This window comes from Ochotona princeps, chromosome 1 (genome assembly GCF_030435755.1).
Source record: "Ochotona princeps isolate mOchPri1 chromosome 1, mOchPri1.hap1, whole genome shotgun sequence".
Classification (NCBI taxonomy): domain Eukaryota; kingdom Metazoa; phylum Chordata; class Mammalia; order Lagomorpha; family Ochotonidae; genus Ochotona; species Ochotona princeps.
Genome location: NC_080832.1, coordinates 53080615 through 53104198, shown reverse-complemented (window position 1 = coordinate 53104198; position 23584 = coordinate 53080615). Strand labels below are relative to the sequence as shown.

Here is a 23584-nt window from a genome sequence, read left to right as displayed (position 1 = left end):
ACAGTTTATTCAGCAAAGGGGGAGCTGGTATCAGCAGAGTAACAAGGCATTTTACAATAGGATTGCAGTTGGCCCTGATGGAGTGGGGGAGGTTGAGCGAAGAGGACTGTTTGCAAATTAGGCAGTAGTAACAGCAGTGGTCATTTTAGGCCTTAGCACTTACATCCATGAAGTCTTGCCTTGGGCCACACACCTGGGAACTGGCAGCGTCACTCTTCTGGCCAGCAGGCCAGTGTACCTGCCACGAAGAGTCTGTCCCTACAGGGTGAGCGGCCCAGCATTAGCAAGTCAGAATGCTGTGGCAGCAGGCCCAGAACCCTCGGTGGCCACTTACCTTCTTACTTGGGTTGGCTATTCTGCAGGTGTTTGCAGAATTTGGGGGTACCCTTGCATCAGGATCAGGCTCCATTTTACTTTTTAGAAATTGCTTTTCTCTATCGTCCAGGGAATTACTGGGGATTCTCTGATGCTCCTTGGGTTTCTCCAGATTCCCCAGTGTTCCCAGTTCTGGTGTAGAGTGGGATGGAACAGCTGGTTGTCTTTCCAAAGAACCCTTGTCCAGCCACTTTTAAGCCAGGGAAGCTCTCTGCTTCTAATTAGTTCCAAGTGTCAAGTTCAGCTGAGTGGCTTTCCCTGAAAGCTTCCTGAATCCCTTTGTGTTAACTTGTCAAACATGGAAGTAACACAGTCCTAACCCACAAAGAAAATGACCTTCCAGTGCATTGAATCTTAAGAGAAATTGTGAGTTGACTTTTTGGATGCACTTACAAATCACCTAAAGGAGTCATTAAGATAAGAGTTCAATTCCATCTAGTTTTTTGTTTGTTTGTTTTTGTTTTGTTTTTAAATCATTGTCCCTTTGAATGGGGAAACCAGACTATACTTGTTGAAAGAGGACTGTGGGCCCAGTGCAATGCTCAGTGGCTAAAATTCTCCACCTTGTACACGTTGAGATCCCTTATGGGTGTCAGTTTGTGTCCTGGCTGCTCTACTTTCCATCCAGCTCCCTGCTTGTAGCCTGGAAAAGCAGTGGAGGATGGTCCAAAGCCTTGGGACCCTGCACCCATGTGGGACACCCAGAGGAAGTTCCTGTCTCCTGGCTTCAGATCTCAGCTCCGGCTGTTGTGGCTACTTGGGGAGTGAACCAGTGGATTAAAGATCTTCCTCTTTGTCTTTCCTTATCTCTCTCTAAATCTGCCTTTCCAATGAAAAAATGACCAAAAAAAAAGAAGAAGAAGAAACATGACTGTAAAGACCAGAGGAAACTAAATCACTTCTCCCAGTACAATACAACACAACAAAACGCCTCAAGCCTTGTCTTGGGTCACGTTGGTGTTCAAAATGAGTTTCCCTCCTGTCATCAATATGTTAAATCTATTGCATCACCCAATAATTGCTACAATTTCACTTTTTCTGATGCAGATGAAGAAGTAGCCTTGGATGGCAATTTTGATCAAGACCTGAAAAGCTATCATAAACTCTACTGGGAAACAGAATTCAAACCTGTGGCTCAGCAGCTTCTCAGCCGACTTCAGCGGCATCACACCTTGCTGGAGCCCCTGCCCTGCGTGGACTCCAGCGGAAGCAGGTTGGGCCTCTCCTTGGGTTTAGGAAGCAGTGATGGACCCGAGCATGTGTTTCCATAGTAACAAATGCTGAGAGATTTTCAAGTGCTGGGGTTAATGAGTAGTCTGAGTGTTTTGAAAAAGATGAGGATTGTCTCTTGTTGGGTGTTGTAGCAAAGTGGACCTATGTGTTATATTTTCTGTTATGACAAGTGAACATTAATAATATACGTGTTTTTAAGTCAAAGGCTTTTCCCTGTATTCCCTGTTAAATCATTTGGTTCTAGTTTTAAAATACTGATTCAGCAGTCCTGGTGTTGAAGGGCTTGTTGGGGGATTAGTTAAATGGACTGTGAGATGAAGATCAGTAGCTTCTGTTTCTAGAAAAGTTGGTGTTCAACATAAACGGAACATCTGAATTGGGTTCTTACTGCATCTGATAAATACATTTTCTACTTAGGTAACACCGGTCTTATTAGAGAAAAATAGAAGAATACTTTGGACGCATCACTTTTCATGCAATGAGTAAAATAGATGAAAAGGGGAGAAAAATTTACCTCTTTTCCTTTGGAATCAAATGACTGGGCCTGGCAGTTTTTCTGTTTCTGATTCTCTGTGTCTCAAGAAGCAACACGTGTTAGAAAGAATGCAGGCTTCAGATAGAGTCCTGGGTCTGTTCCCTGCTAGGTGTGTGGGCCTCAGGCAAATAATTGACCTTCTTATAAAATGGCATTCCTGTCTACTTGTTACAGTATAGTGCAGGGCAAGCTGTCCAATGAGAAAGTTGCCCAGCCCCGCTGTATGCTGTGTGGTCGGTACTCATTCCAACATTCTGATGGCTATTCTTTATCGGATAGTTTGGCCTTTGAATACATGATTAAAAGACGAATTGCAACTACTGCCTTTTGACACTAGCCAAAAGCAGAAGACTTGGAAATAAAAGCCAATTTCCTAACTCTGCTTAGAGAAAAGTTGCCATTAACCAATTATTTGTTGTACAAGGAAATACCAGGACTTGTGAGATGAGGCTGGACATTTCAGGTTGGATGGGAGCTCTGAAGCCTCTTAGAAGACGCCTGCATTTCCCAGAGTACATGGACTCTCCAGGCTGGCTGCTGCTGGAACTCATCCCTGCTTTTGAGCTCAGTACAGTCCTCTGGGGACATTGGCCTCATGGCAGTCTATGCGCCTTATGCATGTGCTAATAGATTCACACCAAAGATGGGGTCTGTAAAACATGGAAGGATGTAGGTCTGCATTTTACTAATATGAGGTGTATTTTCTGCTTTCAGTGATAAAGAAATCGAATGCATTCTCCCTCCCTAGGTCTACCCACCCACCTTCTCACCACCACTCTTACCCCTGGATTTATAGCTAATGCTAGAACTCATGGCAGAAGACCATCTAGCCTGTTCTCTACCAGCACTAACCCCTTTTCTTGAGACTTAGGTGCAAGCTAGACCATTCAAAAACACCTCTTTACATTACAAAAAAAAAAAAAAATCTGTGCTAAGCACATAAAATCCAATTGACCATCTAGCCATTTCAGTGTTAAGTAATTTTAGAATTAAGTATTGTTCTGCAGTGGATCTCTAGAACTTTCACATCCTGTAAACTGAAACTCTAAAGCTATCAAATCACCCTCACTTCCTCTTGCACCAGACCCTCGCAGCCATTTGGCTTTTTGTTTCTGTGAACTTGTCCACTTGTGGTATCTCTTGGATGTGAAGCCACATCATGTTGGTCTCTTGATGATAAACTTATGTCACTCAGCACAGTGTCCTTAGGGTTCATTCGTGTTGTGGCTGGCAAGGGCATCTGGGGAGGGCACTCCTTTTTTTCTAGGCTCTGTAATATTCCATTGTGCTTATGCACCTTATGTTCATGCATCTGTGGGCACTTGGGTCCTTCCATTATCATGGCTGTTGTGAACAGTGTTGCCATGAAAAGGAGCACAAGATATCTTTCTGAGCTCTTTTATTTCTTGTGGATGCACTTGTATACCCAGAAGTAGTATGTTACTGCTATAGAACACTAACACTCTTACTTCGAGTGACTTGGATAAAAGAGATGTACAACTTGCCAAAGTTCAGGATCAAGCTGCTGGCCAACTTGGATCCTAGTAAGGACTTTCTTCCTGGTCTGTGGAGGAATTCCCTCTTGCTTTCTCCTCACGTGGTAGATGGATAGGTCCATTCTTGTTGGGGCAGGATCCCTATTTACAAAGCTGTACCCTCATGAGTCAGTCACTTTCCAGGGATCCCACCGGGCTTCAGCATGTGGGAGGCGGATATGGATGCAAACACCTGATCTATAGCAAGTAGGATAACTAAATCACTTGGCAGTTCTACAAGTCATTTAGTTTTTGAGGAATGATTGTACTACCTTCTGCAATGGCAAGAGCATTTGACACTCCTACAAATGGTGCCCAAGGGACATCCTCACCAACACTTGTAAATTTTGTTGTTGTTTTCATGGTAACTGTCTTAATGGTTGTGAAATCATATCTTATTGTATGTATAATAATTTCTCTTATAACTGTCCTACTGAGCATTTTTTCATATTTTCTGGGTTTGAACCATGTTTTTGTATCATCTTTGAAGAAATACCTGTATTAGTCCTTGGTCCAATTTTTGGAGTTGAGAAGCTGACACACACAGGCAGACAGAGAACTCCAGCTGTTAGGTTACTCGCCAAAAGCCTATAAAAGCCAAGATTTGGCTAGGCTACAACAGAAGGCGAGAAATTTGATCCAGTTCCCTCATGTGAGTGCAGGAACTCAACTGCTTAAGCCACCATATGCTGCCTCCCAGGGTACATTATTAGCAGGAAACTGGAGTTGGGAGCAGAACTGGGCCTCCAACCAGGCATTCTAATATGGGATGCAGGTGTCCTGGCAGGTTAACTGCTAAGTCAAGTATTCACCCACTTTTTTTTCTTTTAAGATTTATTTATTTATTTATTTGAAAAAGAGATTTTCCATCCACTTGTTCACTCCCCAAATAGCTGCAATAACCAGAGCTCAGTTCATTCATAATCAGGGGCCAATAGCTTTCTCTGGGTCTCTCGCATAGCTACAGGGGCCCAATGCCTTGGGCCAGCCTTTACTACTTCCCAGGGATCTTGTTTGGATTGGAACAGCCAGGACTCGAACTGTTACCGGAATGGGGTGCCAGTATCAGAACCAGCCCCTCTAGCCATTTTTTCTAATTGGGTTGCTCATGGGATTTTTCTCATTGTTGAATTGTAGCTATTCTGTGTGTATCCTAGGTGTATCAACCCTGTACCAGACACATGAATTGCAGATATTTTTTTGCATTCCATTGCCTTTTCACTCTGTTGGTGGTTTCTTTCCACAAAGGAAAGTCTCACCCATTTCAGTTGGCCTAGTTTTTCATTTGTTGCCTGTGCGTTCAGTGTCATTTCTAAGAAGTCATCGCCAAATCCAGTGTTAGGAAGCTCTGTCACTTTGTTTTCTCCTATAAATTTTATACTTTTAAATCTTACATTTAAATGTTTTCTATGTATTATTTTTATTGGAAAGTCAGATTTACAGAGAGAAGGAGAGACAGAGAGAGAAAGAAAGATATCTTCCATCTGCTAGTTCATTTCCCAAATGGCCACAATGGCCAGAACTGAGCTGATCTGGAGCCAGGAGCCTCCTCCGGATCTTCAGTGCAGGTGCAGGGTCCCAAAGCTTTGGGCCTTCCTCGACTGCTTTCCCAGGCCACAAGCAGGGAGCTGGAAGGGAAGTGGAACAGCTGGGACACAAGCCAGCACCCATATGGAATCCCAGCGTATACAAGGTGAGGACTTTAGCCACTAGGCTACCACATTGGGCCCACATTTAGGTCTTTTTTTTTTTTTATGTTTTTTAAAGCTTTTATCTGAGAGAATTATGGAAGAAGGACATCTAGCTATTCCATTCACTGATTCACTCCCCCAGATGGTTGCAAAGACTGGGCTAGACCAGCCTGGAGCCAGAAGCTTCCTCTGGGCCTCCCATGTGGCTGTCAGGGACCCATCTTCCATTGCTTTCCCAGGCACAATAGCAGGAAGCTGGTTTGGAAGTGGAGCAGGTGGAACTCAAACTGATACCCACATGGAGTGCTAACATCACAGGCAATGACTTTACCTGCTATGCCACAGTACTGGCCTCACATTTAGATCTTTATGTTGAGCTAACTTCCATATGGTGTAAGAGTCTAACTTCACTTTAGTAAGTGTGACCATCCCATTTTCTCAGCCCCACATGTAAGGGACCATTCTTTTCACATTGAGTGGTTTCGGCACCCCTGTGAAGGACCCTCTGACTGCATAGGGGCCTGTGGATTCCTGAGCTTTCTGTTGCCCTGGGGCTGTATGTCTGCACCAGGACTATAGGATATTATGCTAGTTACTGCTACCTTGCAAGATGTGCTGCCATTGGGAAGAAGCAGAGCCCTGCCTTTGGTTCCCCTTCAGATTTTTTGGCCATTCTGGGTTCCTTGAAACTCTGGAGAGGTTTAGGATGGAACTTTCTGACACTGAAAAAAGATGCCACTGCGACTGTGGTGGCGATTGCGTTCACTTGTTGGATGGCTGCGGTCAACATTGACATCTTTAGAGTGTGGAATCTTCGGGTCTCCGAGTGTGAAATGTCTTTCCACTGACTCTTGAATTTTTGAATTCTCACAGCAATGTTGGCTAGGTTTCAGAGTACCAAGTTTTCATGTGGTCTCACTCAAGATCAGGCTATTTAACAACATTGCTTGGACTAAGTAATCTAAAGTACAACAGAAATGTACTACTCACAGTTCTTGAGACTGGAAAGTCCAAAGTTGGGGATTTGCTACCTGATGAGGGACTGTCTCCCTTGTAGATGGGACCTTGGTTTCATGCGGAGGCTGGAAGAGCATGTGCTCCCAGGCCTATTTTCCAGGTGGGTGCTGATCCCACCTGTGAAGGCCAGACCCAGCCAACCAACCATCTCTCCAAGGCCCCGCTCCCTAACACTGCCCCTCGTGATTCAGTTTCCACATGAGAATTTGGTAGAGGGTCAGAGAGAAACACACAAACATTTAGACCACTGTACATTTTCATTATTAGGTTTCTTCCTAAGTTTTTTTTAACCAAATCAAAATTTTACAAGGAAAGAAGGCATTATACATTTTGTTAAAAATGAAGATTCTAAAGTCTAACCTTCAAACATGAGTGTTCAATATCATAAAGCTATTTATAGTGGTTGGAGACAGCACTCCCGCTCTCTGCCCCCCCCCCCATCTGACATGACAGGGGGTTTGGTTCACTTTGGCATCAAATCCCTCCATGGCCACCAACCACTGCCAGGTGCCATGGCAGTCCCACGTGGTCACTTATTGTTGAGAGTTTCTCTTGCAGCAGGGAGAGCCATGTTCTGGACCCCAACTGTTTTCCACAATCCAGCATTTAGTGATCCTAGGAGTTCTTTTAAGGCCATGGCAAACCACCAGAAGGAACACCATGTCTTTACTGCTGCAGTCGGGGGCTTCCTAAAGGCCTGATCTCTAGAACCGCAAGGATGCTGGCCTGCATCAGCCAGAGTCTTCACAGGTTTTTTTTTTTTCCTGCCCAGGGATAACTACAAAGCCAGTGATGTCAGCAAGAATCCTTAGGTCTGTACTTCAATGGGCTTCAGCCATGGCTTCCTCTGGTAGAGCTCCTCAGAACCCAAGCCCCCATTGTCCTTACTAAACTGGAAGGCATGAATCATGAGGCTGCCATCACAGCCCTGATTTCCCAGAGACTAAGAGCAGTGCACAAGGTTCTACTCCATGAGACAATTGTGCCCATTTCCCAGAACCTTTGTTCTCCTAGGGCCTCGGTTGCTCAAAGCCCAAGGATAATTAGGCTGACCTGGATCCTTCACGGGAGTCATATGGTCTTTCTTCAGTCTGCAGATGTGGGGACATGAGGTAGTAGAGGTTGACAAAACACTGTAATCTTCTGATGTGTCTGGCTTTGATTACTGCTCGTCACCTGCCCAAGTTTGTTCCCCTCAGACTTCCAGGCATCCCTCCACTGGAGCTCCCATAATGCAGTCTAATCATTGCCCATGCTCTTCTCCCACACGCTTCCCTTCCCTTTTCCATCTGTGCTGTATAGTCTCTTCTGCATTGCCTTCGACAAATACCATTGTGCACCTAAGCTTTTGATCAAGTCTTAGAGTGGCTGAGGCCATTCTCGAGCACATGACAGCCAGGAGGAATAAAGGGTTCACAGTTCAAAGATCTGGGTCAGTTATAGCCATGCCAGGTGCACTCCACACTGGAGGGAGGTCAACCAAGGGCCAAGGTTCTGGCTCAGCTTCCAAAGTGCTTTTTCATGCTGATGCAAACAGGAGGAGTTTCTTAATTTCCTTCTTGGGTCATTCATCCTTGAAGTCCACAGTTGCAGATGAGGAGCTGGGGTTTCCTCTAGGGACTGAGAAACTGGTGGGGACAGCTGCATCCCACAGCCAGGTGTCTGGATTTGATCTTGGGCTCTGGCTCCCAGTCCCAGCTTCCTACAAAGGCAAGCCCTGATGGGTAGAAAAATGTTGTATTTCTTTTAAAGAAATGCAACTGATTTTTGTGTATGGGTTTTATATTCCAAAACTTGGCTGAATTTGTTACTTTTTTGTGTGTAATCTTTAGAAGTTTTCTACATATAAGATGAGGTTATCTGCATACATAATGTAATTCGTCCTTTCCAATTTGAATGCCTTTTCTTTATAGTGGAATTGCTCTATGACTCCCAATAGTGTGATTTAAGGACGTGGTGATGATCTTCTAGGAAAAGCTTCCCATCTCTCATCATTGAATGAGCTTTTCATATAAGGCCTTTATTTTGTTGAGGTTTTTTTTCCTTCTACCCCTGGTTGCTGTTACCAAAAATGTGTGTTGAATTTTTTTTTCTCAAATGCTTTTTCTTCATTGGTTGAGGTCATCAACTGACTATTTTTTTCTCCTTCATTTTGATATACTATATTGCTTTTTGTGTGTTAAACCATCTTTGCATTCCAGAAGTGGATCCCACTTGGGTTAGAATAGTTAAACCTTTTAAGGTGCTACTGAATCCTATTTGCTAGTGTTTTGTTTAGGATTTCTGATCAATATTCATCAGGGATGGTTTGTAGATTTCTTTCGTTATAACATCTTTGGTCTGGCTTTGTATGAGGGATATCTCCTGGAATGAGTTTGGAAGTGCTCTGTCTCTAACTTTTTGGGGAGTTTGAGGATGGGTGTCAGTTGTTTAAGAGTTGGTGGAATTCTCTGGTGAAGCCATTATAGCCTGTCTTTTTTTTTAACCTTTGTTGGGAAGTTCTGAGTCAACCTCCTTACTGTTCAGATTTTCTATTTCTTCATGGTTTTGATGTGGTAGATTGTGTGCATCTAGATTATCTAGTTTGTTGGTGTATAAAGTACTCTCTTATAGTCAATTTGTATGACAACACTTATAATTTTCCTTTTTTTATTTCTGATTTTTGCTGTTGAATTTTCTTTCCTTAGTTCATTTCTTTTTTTTTTTTTTTTTTAAAGATTTATTCGTTTTATTACAGCCAGATATACACAGAGGAGGAGAGACAGAGAGGAAGATCTTCCGTCCGATGATTCACTCCCCAAGTGAGCCGCAACGGGCCGGTGCGCGATGCCGGGAACCAGGAACCTCTTCCAGGTCTCCCACGCGGGTGCAGGGTCCCAATGCATTGGGCCGTCCTCTCCTGCTTTCCCAGGCCACAAGCAGGGATCTGGATGGGAAGTGGAGCTGCCGGGATTAGAACCGGCGCCCATATGGGATCCCGGGGCTTTCAAGGCAAGGACTTTAGCCGCTAGGCCACGGCCGCCGGGCCCAGTTCATTTCTTTAAATTATTTATTTGAAAGATAGACACAGGGAGAGAGCACTGCCTTCTACTGATTTACTCCCAAATGCTCACAGCAGCTAGAGCTGTGCCAGGGGAAGTCAGGAGCCCAGACCTCAATCCAGCTCTCCCATTTTGATGGTAAGGACCCCAGTACTTGAGCCATTCCCTGCTGCCTCTCATGGTGAACCTTAGCAGGAAGCTGAAATTTGAAGTTGAGCCCAGCATAAACTCAGGCACTCCAACATGGGATAGAGTTCCAAATGGCATATCATTTGCTGCAGCAAGTGCCCACAGCTAGTTGATTTTTTCTTTTGTCTTCCTGTGAAAATATTTCTGTTTTAATCATTATTATTTCTTTCCTCCTGTTAACTTTGTTCCTTGAGATATGACGTGAAGTTGTTGATTTAAGGTCTGTCTGCTTGAGTTTTCTTTGAAGATTTCTTTCTTTCTTTCTTTGAAAAGCAGAATGACAGAGAGGGGATGAGACAGAATGAGAGATCTTCCATATGCCTAGTGTGTATGTTGTAACCATATAGCTACAACAGTCCACATCTTACCAAGAGCCAAAAACAGTTCCATAGAACTCCATCTAGTTATTGCATGTGGGCAGTAGGGGCCCAAGCACTGAAGCCAACATTTACACATTAGCAAGAAGTTGGATTGGTGGCTTCAAGCACTGTGCCACAGTGTCATGCTCATTTCTTCTTTTCTCACGTAAGATCTTATGGCTGCCAACTTCCCTCCTAGCACTGCTTTCCCTACCTCCAGTATGTTTTGCTGTGGTGTCTTTTTACTTATCTTTTTCCTGAAGGTATTTTCCAGTGTTCTTTGTCATTTCTTCTTTGAGGTCATCGGTTTAATTAAGAGTGTGTTGTTTAACTCCTATATCATGTCACTCAGCAGAGGGCACTAGCTACTTGGGGGAAAAGAAGAGATTTATTTTTTGCTCAGTTTCAGGGAGTTTACAATCAAAATCAGGGAGGGGCTCCTTGTTGGTCTGGCACCTGTGAAGCAAGATGGATGGCAGAATGCGATGAAGAAAGCTCAAATAGTGAGCTAGGAAACAGATGCCAGGAGCACCCTCTGCCATGAGGTTGCTCCTTATGTAGCCATCACCATTCAGTCTTGGAACACCACTCTAACAGCCCAATCAGTTGGGTCACTTTCCATGGATCCACCTTCATTTTCATTCTCAGTCCATTAAGAATTGTTTGGTGACCTGACATTCAGTTCTGTGAGTGGTCCATGCACACTTTCAGAAGGATGTGTGTCCTACAGTGCAGCTGAGTCCTCTGTTTCCTTAGTCATCTTATGTTAGTTTGTTCTATGCTTTTACCCCAAGTTGGAAACTGAAATCTCCTGTGATTGCTGTTAATGCCTTCAATTCTGTCAGCATCTTCACATATAATTACGTAGGAGCTCTGCCGTGGGGTGCAAGTATATTTATAATTGTTGAATGTTTCTGGTGAACTGACCCTTTGTATCATTGTATACTGATACAGCAAGTCCTCCTGTGGCATTTGTAGTAGTTTGGACTTGAAGTCTATTTTGTTCAGTGGTTAGTATAGCCACCCTACTCTCTCTTTTAGACTATGTGTATTCTTAGATGTAAGAGTAATTATCTTATGGTAAACAGATGGTTGAATCCTGTTTCCTATTATACATTCAGGCAATCTGCATCTTTTTAGAAAATGTGTATTTATTTTTCCAGTCCACATCTATTAACACATATTCTATCCACTTTTATTCAATGAAGCCACTGAGAGCGAAGGGCTTGCTATTGCTGTTTTGTTTGTCTTGGAGATTTTGTTCTCTTATTTCCTCTCTTACTGCCACTCTTTGTACTTCAGTGATATGATATTTTACGTATTTATTCATTTATTTACTTATTTGAAAGGAAGAGTTATAATGTACTACTAATTTCCTAATTGTATTTCAGTGGTACGTACGTACGTGTGTGTGTGTGTGAGAGAGAGAGAGAGAGAAAAAGATAAACCATTAAGCTTCTTACTACAAAGTGCTTGCCTCTTTAGAACTTCACAGATTTTTACAGAATTAAGTTGTAAGGATTTTGTACAACTGACAGTTAAATCTGAGCTGAAGGAGACTGGGCCTTGTGTGACCGAGGATTCCCTTTTTTTATGCCCCATCCTGTTTATCAGAGATCAGAAAACAATCCAGATGCTCTCTAGATTTTTTGATAAACGTCTTATGCTTGCATTTAAACTTGAAGTGTGTGAATAGAATGAGACAATCAGTTAAAATCAGAAATAAAAAGTGTTATAATCTAATGGCCTTTTTTTGCTGTAGCAATAAAATGACCAAGTGCAATGACTTGATTTAAGAAAATCATCTTTTAAAAGTTGCTGCTATGAATATTTTAGCTATAAAGTTTTACCCTTGTTTTAGCTTGACTCTCCTTCAATAACTATTATGTAATGCAACTGATGTGATAATTTAACATTCCAAAAATTTGTATATACAAGTACATACATATGTGAGGAATCTCAAAGTAGTATTTCACTGACTTGTTTACAGGTGCTGTAAAAAAGCTTCTTTCTTCAAAAAGAAAAACTAATAATAAAAAAGAATCGAATTGCCAAAAAAAAAAAAAAAGGAAGAGTTATAGACAAAGGGAGAGACAGAGAGGAAGAGCTTCATCTGCTGGTTCACTCCCTAGATAGCTGCAATGGCCGGGGCTGGGCTAGGTAGGGCAAAGCCAGGAACTCCTGCCGGGACTCCCACATGGATAACAGGGGCCCAAGCACTTGAGCCATCTTCTGCAGTTTTTGCAGGTGCATAGGGAGCTGGATAGGAAGTGGAACAACCAAGAGTTGAGCCACCCTCCATAGGGGGAACTAGCATTGCAGGCAATGGCTGTTCCCACTGATGACAACAGTGGCCCCAAATTTTTTACATATATATATATATATATATATATATATATAAAATTGTGTGTGTGTGTGTATAGACATGCTTTGATTACCTTTTTCTTTCTTACTGTATAGATTCTAGGAATATTTTCTTCATGGTTACTATGGGGATTATATAAAACATCAAAGTCATAGTAATCTATTACTATAGTAACACTTCAATTGCATATAAAAATTCTCACAGCTTTATGACTCAAAACTTTAAAACATGATTTGTTTATTTGAAAGGTGGAGTTATAGAGAGGGAGAGACAAAAATAGAGAAATCTTCCATCTGCTGTTTAACTTCCAAGTAGTTGCAATGGCCAGGTCTAGCAAAGCCAAAACCAGGAACCAGGAGCTTCTTCTGCGTTCCCACAGGAGTGGCAGGGGCCTAACCACTTGGCTCCACTTTTGCTGCTTTCCCAGATCATGAGCAGGGCACTGGAATGGAAGTGACGTGGCTAGGATACAAACCAGTTGCCATATGGGATGTAGGTATTGCAGGCAGCAGTTTAATGTACCATGCCATAACACTGGCCCTAAATAATTGCATCTTTATAAATTCTGTACGTTGAACACACTCATGATTATTCTCATGCTTTTGTCCAATCCTATGCAAGAATGAAAAGTGGGCAAATATGCATGCCCAAAGTCCAAGAATACAGCTTTCTGCATTTGTCCACGTATCTACCTCTATCAGAATGCATTACAGCTTCACAGGGCCTGTCATTGGTCTGCAGTGCCTTTGTTTTCACTGAGGATTTTTTCTGCTTTTCTTGCAGACCTAGTCTAATGGTGATATTCTCACTCATCTTTTATTTGGGAAAGTCCCAATTGTTCCTGCTTTTGTGAAGGATATTTTTGCAGACTTTGTATTTTTGGTTAATTGTTTTTTTTCATTTGGCCCTTTGAACAGATTGTCCCTTTGCCTTCTGTCCTACAAGGTTTGTCATGAGAAATCTGCTGATCGTGTTACAGCAGCTCCCGTGCAAGTGAGGCGTTGCCTCTCTTAACAGTTCTCAGAATTTACTTTTACTTTTATTCCTTATTATTTATCTATTTATGTATTTGAAAGGCGAAGATACACAGAGAGGATGGGTTTAGGGGTCCAGACACTTGGGCTGTCCTCTATTGCTTTTCCAGGCACATCAGCATGGAGTTGGATTAGAAGTGGAGTAGCCAGGGCTTGAAACAGTGCCCATATGGGATGCCAGCGTCACAGATGGCTGCTTTACCCACTATGCCAAAACATCAGCCCATTTTTACTTTTAGTCATCTAATTACATTATGTCTCAGTGTAGGCCTCCTTGGCTGTTTAAAATATTTTTTGATTGATATTTGTACATTTTTGCAGGGTATAGTGAATTATTTTAGCATGTGTAGATAGCATAAACTGATCGCATTAGGTCACTAGGATTTCTGATTCCTCATCTTTTTAAAAGATTTATTTGAAATGTAGAGATAGAGAGATAAAGAGAAAGAATGAATATCTGTTTTCTATCTGCTGGCTCACTCTCCAAATAGCCACCATGGCTGGGGCTTAGCCAGGTGGAAGCCAGGAGCATGCAACTCTGTCCAGGTCTACCATGTGGAAGCAGGGACCTACAGACATGGGCCATCTTGTGCAGCTTTCCCAGGTGCATTAGCAGAGAGCTGGCTGTAAACAGAGAAGCTGGGACTTGAACAAGTGCTCCTAGATAGGATATTGGCATTCCAAGCAGCATCACACCAGATGGCTTAATTTCTTTAAAATATATATCCAACAGTAGGGAAGTTGACTTCTACAGTAGATCAAATTTGATTTTTTTTTTTGAGGGACTTCCTCGCTGTTTTCCATAATGATTGTCACTCATTTGCATTCTTGCCCACAGTGTGTAAGGTTTCCTCTCTCCATAGTCTTGGCAACCTTTTTTTGTCTTTTTGATAATAGCCATGCTAACTGGAGGAAGATGATTTGTCATTGCAGTCTTGAGTTGCATTTCCCCAGAGGCCAGTAATATTGAACATTATTTTCATGTATTTTTTGGCTATTTGTATTTTTGCATGTGAGAAACCTATATTTAGGTCTTCTGCCATTTCTTTTATTTTTTTAAGATATTTTTATTGGAACGGCAGATTTACAGAGAAGCCGAGACAGACAGAAGGATCTTCCATCCGTTGGTTCACTCCCCAAGTGACCGCAATGGCTGGAGCTGAACAAATCTGAAGCCAGGAGCTTCCTCTAGGTCTCCCACATGGGTACAGGATCCCAAGACTTTGGGCCATCTTATACTGCTTTCCCAGGTCACAAGCAGGGAGCTGGATGGGAAGTGGAGCAGCAAGCCCATACCGGATCCTGATGCATTCAAGGTAAGGATTTCACCACTGAGCCATCATGCTGCCCCTCCTTTTTTTTTTCCTCTTGGCATTTCTTGACTATATTGCTTTGTTGCTAAGTTTTTGAGTCCCTGTGAGTTCAGAACCAGGTGAATAGTTTGCGGAACTTTCTCCTGTTCTTTCAGTTCTTTCTTTCCTCTATTTATGTAGTTTTCTTTGCCATGATGTAATCCCATTTGTGTATTTCTGTTCTTTTTTTTTAAGATTTATTTATTTTATTACAAAGTCAGATATACAGAGAGGAGGAGAGACAGAGAGGAAAATCCTCCGTCCGATGATTCACTCCCCAAGTGAGCTGCAACGGCCAGTGCGCGCCGATCTGAAGCCGGGAACCTGGAACCTCCTTCCGGGTCTTCCATGCAGGTGCAATGTCCCACTGCATTGGGCCGTCCTCAACTACTTTCCCAGGCCACAAGCAGGGAGCTGGATGGGAAGTGGGGCTGCTGGGATCAGAACCGGCGCCCACATGGGATCCCAGGGCATTCAAGGCGAGGACTTTAGCCACTAGGCCATGTCCCCGGGCCCTGTATTTCTATTCTTGTAGCCTGTACTTTTAGAGTGTTATTTTGTCAGTACATGTGTGGATCTGCTTCTGAGACCTCTCTTGATCTGTATGTCCCTTTTGTGCCAGGGCTGTACTCTGTGGTATGCTTGAAGTCAGATATTTGATGCCTCCAATTTGATTCCCTTTGTTCAGGGTTGCTTTAGTTATTCAGAGTCTTTTATGCTTCCAGATGAATCTTGGGATTGTTTTCTCTACTTCTGGGAAGAATGTCAGTGGTACGTTGATGGGGGATTGGGCTGCATGTAAACTGTTTTGGGTAATGTGGACATCCTCGTACTGTTCTTCCAATCCATGAACATAGGAGATCTTTTCAGTTCTCTGTGTGTGTGGTATTCAGTTTATTCCTTAGTATTTGTAATGTTCATTCTAAAGATCTTCTGCATCCTCGATGAAATTCATCTCAAGAGATTTGGTGTTTTTGTAGCGATTGTGAGTAGGACTGCTCTTAGCATTTCTTTCTAAAGTCTGTTCATTATTGGTATATACAAATGCAGTGGATTTGGGGGTGTTGATTTTGTAGCCTGGAGCTTCAGTGAATTAGTGTAATAGTTCTTCCATTTGTAGAATCAAATGATCCCTGCGGACAGTTTTCTCAATTCAATGTGATGTTGGCTGCGGCTTTAGTATCTAAATAGATATCGATACATAGATACCTATGTATAGATGAATGCACCTTTTAATATGTTGAGGTATGTTTCTTCTATACATAAGTTATTCTAAGTTTTTTTAAAGATTTATTCATTTTTATTACAGTCAGATAGACACAGAGGAAGAGAGACAGAGAGGAAGATCCTTCGTCCGATGATTCACTCCCCAGGTGAGCTGCAACGGGCCAGTGCGCACCAATCCGAAGCCGGGAACCCGGAACCTCTTCTGGGTCTCCCACATGGGTGCAGGGTCCCAATGCATTGGGCCATCCTCAACTGCTTTCCCAGGCCACAAGCAGGGAGCTGGATGGGAAGTGGAGCTGCTGGGATGAGAACCGGAGCCCATATGGGATCCCGGGGCCCTCAAGGCGAGGACCTTAGCCTCTAGGCCATGTCCCCGGGCCCTATTCTAAGTTTTTAATCACAAATGGATACAGAATTTTATGGAATGCTTTCTCTGCTGAGATGATTATAAGAATTTCTGTCCTTCATTCTGCTGATGTGTTGTATTAAGTTTGCTGATTTGCATCCTTGGGAGATATATATATATATATATATATATATATATATATATATATATATATATATATATATATTCACATACATATACATGCTGCATGACTGTTTTGATATGCTATTGGATTTTTTTTAACAAACTCATATTTTTTAGACTTATTTTGTTATTTTTATTAGAAAGTCAGATATACAGAGAGGAGGACAGAGAGAAAGATCCTCCGTCCAGTAATTCACTCCCCCAGTGGCTGCAACAACCAGAGCTCAGCCTATGCAAAGCCAGGAGTTGGAGCCTCCTCAGGGTCTCCCACACGGGTGCAGGGTTCCGAAGCCTTGGGCCATCCTCGACTGCTTTCCCAGGCCACAAGCATGGAGCTTGATGGGAAGCGGGGCCGCCGGGACTAGAACTGGTGCCCATGTGAGATCCTGGTGCATGCAAGGCGAGGACTTTAGCCTCTAGGCTAACACTCCAGGCCCTTGAGCTTGTTTTTTTAAAGAGAGAGGCCTGAGCCAGGTCAAAGCCAAAAGCTGAGAACTCAATCCAGATCTCCTACACAGGTTGCAGTACCTATTATTTGAGCCATCTCTTCTGCTTCCCTGGGTCCACAGTAGCAGGAACTAGAACCAGATATTGAGTCAATGTACATATCAATTCACGATCAACACAGGCATGTCTTAACTGGCATTTTCATTGCTAGACCAAATTTCTGCCCCTAATTTGCTAGCTGCTTTTTTTTTTTTTTTTTTTTTGGTGTTTGAAAAGCAGGGAAGGGAAAGAGGGCAGGGACAGAGAGATGGATCACATTGATCTCCCATGCTACTGGTTTCCTTTCCAAATGCAAGGGTCGGATCTGGGAATCCACCCAGGTCTCCCACAATGGGGGCACATAGCTACTGCCTCTCAAGGCGTACATTAACAGGAGTTGGATCAGAAGCAGAGCCAGGACTTGAAGCTGCTAAACTTAATACCTCCCACTCTCCCTCCAAGCTGATTGAGATCTTTCTCCTGCTCATCACGGTCTGTTGTGGAAGCTTTCTTTTTAAAAACTTTTAATTTTCTTTTTAATATTATTCACATAATTAGGAGGATGCATGCTCATGTGGGCCTCTGATTAGGGTCGGGAGGATGTCAGGTATGGAGGAAGGTGGGTGGGGCACATGTCACAGTTTTTGTTTTTTTTTCTCCTGTGTCCACAGGGGAGGGGGGGGAAGTGGGGGGATTTCTCACTGTTTTTTTTGGGGGGGGGGTTTCTTCAAGATTTGTTTGGGTTTTTAAAGAGAGATGAATTGCTCAGTCCTGTCACGTCTTGTTTTCCCACTTTTCACACAACCGTCCACCAGTATCATCTTGTATTCTTTTTGTGCCCTTGCAGTCATTCTTGTGAATTATCAGGCATCTCATTCATTTCTCTCCTTTGGAGCCTGTGCCTAGAGCAGTCTTGTATCTTTGGGTGTTGGCTTGCTAAGTTGCATTGACTGTAGTCTCAGTTGGATGCTGTGGTATAGTTTCCCTGGATTACCTTCCATTGTAACTGGTGGCTGTGGTCGTTGGATGTGGGGCACTCTTAGCCCCAGAACTGGGCCTTGGTGGTAGTGTATGGGGTGCAGTGGGGTCAGGGTCACAGGGATGCTGGCCCTCAGGCCACAGATCTGGGGTCACAGGAAACTGGAGTGAAGGTTGGCAGGAGAACTGAGCCCCAGCAATGCCAACCCCAGCCTTCCAGTATGACATAAGTCTGACTTTGGCTTCCTCTCCATCCCCCAGATGGCTCCCCGCTGTGTCATGCTGCTGGAGTATGGGGCAAGGCTAAGTCACACCTGGAGCCCATGGCCTGCCAAGGCCATCCTGGCAGGAAGGTAGGGTGAGGGCCCATAGTGCTGTGGGCTGCCTGCTATTGGATGGGCCTGAGGCCCAAGGTTAGTGCACCCAGCCAGCCACACATGCTTACCACTAGCCAGGAACTGAGTCCTATCCTGAATCCTCAGTTTTCTTCTTGGCAACAGCACAGGGACAGAGGACCATTCGGAGCTGCCCAGTGTTGGGGTTTACCAACCCAGCAGCAAACTCCAAGGCACAGCCACCATGTTCATTCTGTTGCTTTAACCCTAAGTGGCCAGTGACTCTCATGCCTGACTCCCCAGCTCCTGGAGTCTTGCTCCTCCACTGGGTGCCATTGTGGGAAGTATAGGAGACATTCTCTGGCTAAGGAGGACCTGAGGGTCCTGGTCCCAGGGGCAGTGGCCATGGTGTCCTTTGTGGTCCTGTGGCAGGCCCAGTGCTGGTTTTAAGGTGTGCTTTCTGGACTCCACTTTGCTCTCTGGCTCCCAAGCAGGTGCAGCCTCTCTCTGCACCACACAGTGTGGTGCTGGGGCACAGGGGCGGGTAATGGCGCAGGCAGCTCAGCTCCTTCCTTCCTACTGCCTTCAGTGCTGCTTTTTTCCCTTACTGTCCTGAAACCAGATGCTGTGTACTCCCACCTGGCTCGCTTACTCAGCACATGTGAAGGTGAATAATGTGTGAATGGCCTTGCAAGGTGGTATCTGTGGGGGAACAGCAGGGAACATCTGGGCTACTCATTCTCCATTTTGATGGTCTGTCCTGCTTGCAAGTGAATTGGGCTTCATGAATTACTGTGTCTGCTTCTGTCTTCAAATTTAGGATATGTTTGGCTATTGTTTTAAAATAGATTTATTCACTTGAAAGGCAGAGGGGGGATCAGGAAGAGGTAGAGAGAAATCTTCCATCTGCTGGTACGCTCCTCAGGTGGCTGCAACTGGACCAGGCTGAAAGCAGGATCCAGGAAGTCCATCCTGGGACTCCCATTTGGGTAAGCACTTACACCATCTTCCACTGCCTTCCCAGGCATATTAGCAGGGAGCCAGAGTCAAAGTAGAGGAGCCAGGACTGGAATGGCACCCAGTTATGAAATACTGGTGTAGCAAACAACCTAATCCACTGCATCACACCACCCCCACCACTGTGGTTTTTCTTTTTTTTTTTTTAATCTCTAGCTCGTTTTGTTCCTCTTCTAGAACATTCCATAAGGTGCAGATGTACTTGGTGAGGCTCCATACTTCTCTTGAGCCTCTTCACTTTTCATTCTTGTTTCTTTGCTCTGATTTGATTTACAGTGGCCTGTCTGCAAGTTTGCTGGTTCTTTCTTCCGGTGAAGTCTGCTGCTGGACCTCTCTTGTGAATACTTTCCATTCAGTTTTGAGTTTTCTACTCAATAATTAGCTGCTGTTTTAGTGTCTCTATGATGTTCTTATTTTGCACTTTTTTTTTCAGTCTTTATTAGATCGTCTTTGTTGTCTTAGCTGGTTGAGCATTGCCAAGCTGGGTTAAAATGCCTCACCACGGTGACTCAGAGGTCTTCAATTCTTACAATTAGTTTCTGGGTACTTTGTTCCTGCAGTTGGGCCACATGGCCCATTCCTTTGTAGGCCTGCCATCTTCCATTGAGATTTGGGCATGTGCAAAAGCAGCCAGCTCACCTCAGTTTGCTGATTGGCTTTGTGTCTGCAGAGACTTGACCTAATGAGTTTGGAAATTCTAGACCTTGTCTGGGGTGGTATCTTCTCCAGGCCTATGTGTTTCTGTTTCAGAGCCTGTTTTTCATGCTATTTTCCCATGATCTTTTTGAAGTATATTTGACTGTATGGCTTCCCTTAATGGCCTTGATGCCACTGAGGAGCTCACTCCGGCTGCTGGTCAGGAGCGTTCCACTACCCTTTGTAGACTTCTGTCCTTGCTTGCTCCCCAGTGCTGGTTGCAGGACTAAACACTCTAGCCTGGTCTGATGAGCCTGCACACAGCAGCCTCCTGCTGGCATCCAAACCCTGCCACCACTGCCACTGGTACTCGTGGGTCATGGAAGACAGGAAGTCCCACAGGCTGCTCCTAGACAAGCCAGAACCTCTAATGTATTTTTATTTTGCTTCCTCAAAGGAGCAGCTGGGAGTTGGGATGACTCCTCCCACTCACACTAGATGTGTTAGGTATAGTGAGCCAAATGCCCTGAACTTTCCTGCCCTCTTCTTACAACCTCCTGCTGGTTCTGCCTTGGGCCCAGGACTGTGGTCTCCCAATTGGCTTCTAGTTGTCAGAGGCACCTGGGTCCATGGAAGATGAGGACAGAGTTTGCTAGTCTGCCTTCTTGCTGATGTAACTCCCCATCTCCCTGAATTTTACTATCCCCGGACAGCCCCAATCACCAATATGCTAGTCAGTGCTCAGACTGTCTTGTTGATGGAAGACGGTTGTCAAACTGTGGTAACCTATTGCTTATCTGTTGACAGAACCAAAAAGTATTCAAAACTGATTTGGGATAACTAAAAATAACTAAACTCTCAGAAGAATAAACACTCCTTCGCTTTGCGAAGTTATATCTAAATAATTGGGGAAAAAGATGGGTTTGGAACTTAATCCAGAAATATTTTCATGATTCTTTTAGATCACATTCTTCCTCTGATCAGAGAAGCTTCTAATATCACTTTAGAGCATTCTGTCTTCCCCAGTTATTTTGGAAACTGTTTCAAGAGATGACACAGTGACAGTAGAAATCCTGTATGTTGACTTTTGAGAAAACATTCAGAGTAACAGGAAACACCTGTTGCACGGGAGGCACTGAAACATCAGCTTTGTATCCCATACACTTCAAGTATAAACACCCTTTGTTACTCATTGAAATGCTCATTTCAACTTCGGCTTTCTCAGTGATTGCAGGCATCAGTGAAACAAGACTGCAATCTATTAAGATTGTCTTGTGGTCATTCTGCTGGTTGGAATCTCTCACTAGAAACCATGTGTTTTCTAGGCAAGTTACAGAGAATAAAGGGTGGAAGGTGGAATGCAATTTGAAGTCTGTCCAGTTGGGTTCACCTGCCTGCCTTTGGTGGGATAATCTGGCAGCAATGGCATGCTGCAATTCAGTGTGTAGGACCATGCATCTACTACTGCTGACCAACAAGACACAGATTTCTTTAAATATAATGAAGATGATATTCTGTTATCAACGTGACAGTTTGGTCTTCTCCCTAGGCTATCTATCCTACACAGGCTAAGTGTGGCCCCCAGATTCATGCATAGTTGCAACCTTAATTCTTTCTTGCAGCAGTGTTAGGAGAGGGGCCTAAGAAGGAGGTGCCAGGGTCATGGGTTAACTGTTTTTGTGGGAATGTGAGCTGTCCTCTGGGCCCTGGGCACCTCTCTCTCTGCCACAGATTTCCTTCCTTCTGTTTTTTTTTTTTTTTTTTGAAAACTGGAGTTGAACTGGCACACACCCACCGCCAGAGGTAGCTGCTGGGTCTTGGACTTTGTAGCTTCTAGACTGAGCCAAAATAAACCACATTTCTTTGTAAATTACCACATCTCAAGGAATCTGTTATAGCAACAGAAATCAGACTAACACAGCAGCCATGAGAGCAAGCATCTCCTCAAAACTGTGCCTACCCACTCATAAGTATAGGTGGACACCGCACCTGAGCTCCAGATTGACTTAGCTGTGAATGTGACTGAAGCTGTTGTAATAACTATGTCTAGTAGTTTGACAGTGTCATTTTCTAAATTCTGTAATCTCTCCCCAATGAGTCTTTGCTTCTAATAAGTCTAAGATGTCTTAAAGCTCAATTATAATTCTTAAGGTTTTTTTTTAAAGGCACAGGAATGGGTCTGTTGTAGTCATTTCCAAGACAAAAATGGTCTCGGGTAAGCTCCTGAACAAGGTGGCCCTCTGTGTGTTTTAAGTACAGTTGCTGGAGTCCTGCTTTTTACGAGCTGTCTCTGAAGACAGCAGTGCGTGTGAATCTTCTTGGCTTAGAGAAACAAGGCAAAACTTGCGACTGCTTCTAATTGTGCGGGCCGAAACTTCCTAAGAGATTGAGACAGCAAACAAAACTGGAGAAAAATTATTCTTTATTGAAAAATACGGATAATACTGACTTCAAAAGCATTTCACTTTTCCAGAATACAAAGTACTTAATACATTTTTTCCAAACCTGTATTTCAAACAAAGTTAGCATTGTTTTTGTAAATCAATTTGATAACCTGACTAAAAATATTTTCCAGCTTTAGTTTTTCAGGAGCTGCACACCCTTTGAAGCAGTGGCCCACGAGGTGGGCAGGGGCCGAGGGGTGCTGTGCCCTGGGGCTGTGCAGCAGTCTACAGGAATGTTTCCCACCAGGGTGGTGCCAGAAACATAGATCCTGCCTGAGGCAGCTCCCCTTCAGTGTCAGAGAACCCCATAGGCCAGCTGAACACAAGACAGCCAGTTTTTCTTAGAGTGCACATACTTTAAGATTACTGTTTTGAACATCTTAAAGAATGCTGCTGTAATTTAGTTATCATTCAATAACTCTCTGAATTAAAACTTTAGAGAAAAGAACTATTACCATCAAAATGGTCTTTGCTGAGCAGTAATAATTCTAGCTTTTTTTAGATGCAAAAAATATTAACATATCTGCAAGTTTAATTTGAAACCACACAAATTATGTATGAAGGCTCAGATAGTAGCAGTGTTCATGTCTATTACTAATAGCTTAACTGGAACAGCCATCTGTTCATTCCACCAGCCAGACTAGCAGCACCAAGGTCTTCTAAAATTCTTTATACATAAAGCTTCCGTCATGATCCAAGTCCCTTCTTCACATGCTCCAATTCTTGTGATTTGACATAGAAGCATCAGGGTCTGGAGAGTTACTGCTGGCTGCATTACAGCAGTTATACAGCATCTTGTACTGTCAGGAAGCGAAACACTGGCAGCAGCAGCTCTTCTTCACAGCTCTGCACTTAAAGCTGCCAAGCACTCACTGCTCGCACCGGCAGTGGTATATTTCCACAGTAAAATAGCAGAAACTAAAAGAATCGTGGCACAACGGGTTTCTGAATTCTTTATCTACCATTGGTCCTGGGGGCGTGGCACTTTCCCCTTGAAGATACCTCAGTTGATCATTTTCAGAATAATCTTCAGTGGAGGAAAGTCATCAGGTCATATAGCGTGTGATGGCTCTTAGAGCATAAAGGAGTTCTGCTTGCATCCTAGCTTCTATAAGAAGCAGATTAACATGAACCTGAACATGAAATACAACAGCAGTGAGGGTGGGTGGAGGCAGGCACAGTGCCTCTAATGAACAGACAGATAAC

The 23584-nt window shown here is 43.6% G+C and overlaps 2 protein-coding genes across 4 annotated transcripts in view; one reads left to right on the top strand and one right to left on the bottom strand.

Annotated features, from left to right (window-relative positions):
- The window catches only part of ARMC2 (armadillo repeat containing 2), a 103892-nt gene extending 101418 nt beyond the window's left edge, over positions 1-2474 (top strand). Inside the window, exons 17-18 of the mRNA XM_058669322.1 lie at positions 1423-1588; positions 2318-2474. Of these exons, the coding sequence (XP_058525305.1) occupies positions 1423-1588; positions 2318-2474 (323 nt within the window). The remainder of the gene's footprint in view (positions 1-1422; positions 1589-2317) is intronic.
- A 19865-nt stretch (positions 2475-22339) lies between these two features.
- The window catches only part of SESN1 (sestrin 1), an 83680-nt gene continuing 82435 nt past the window's right edge, over positions 22340-23584 (bottom strand). For all 3 annotated transcript variants that reach the window (XM_004580333.3, XM_004580334.3, XM_058660014.1), the window contains exon 10: positions 22340-23511. In XM_004580333.3, coding sequence (XP_004580390.2) covers positions 23425-23511 — 87 coding nt within the window. In that variant the 3' untranslated portion in view covers positions 22340-23424. The remainder of the gene's footprint in view (positions 23512-23584) is intronic.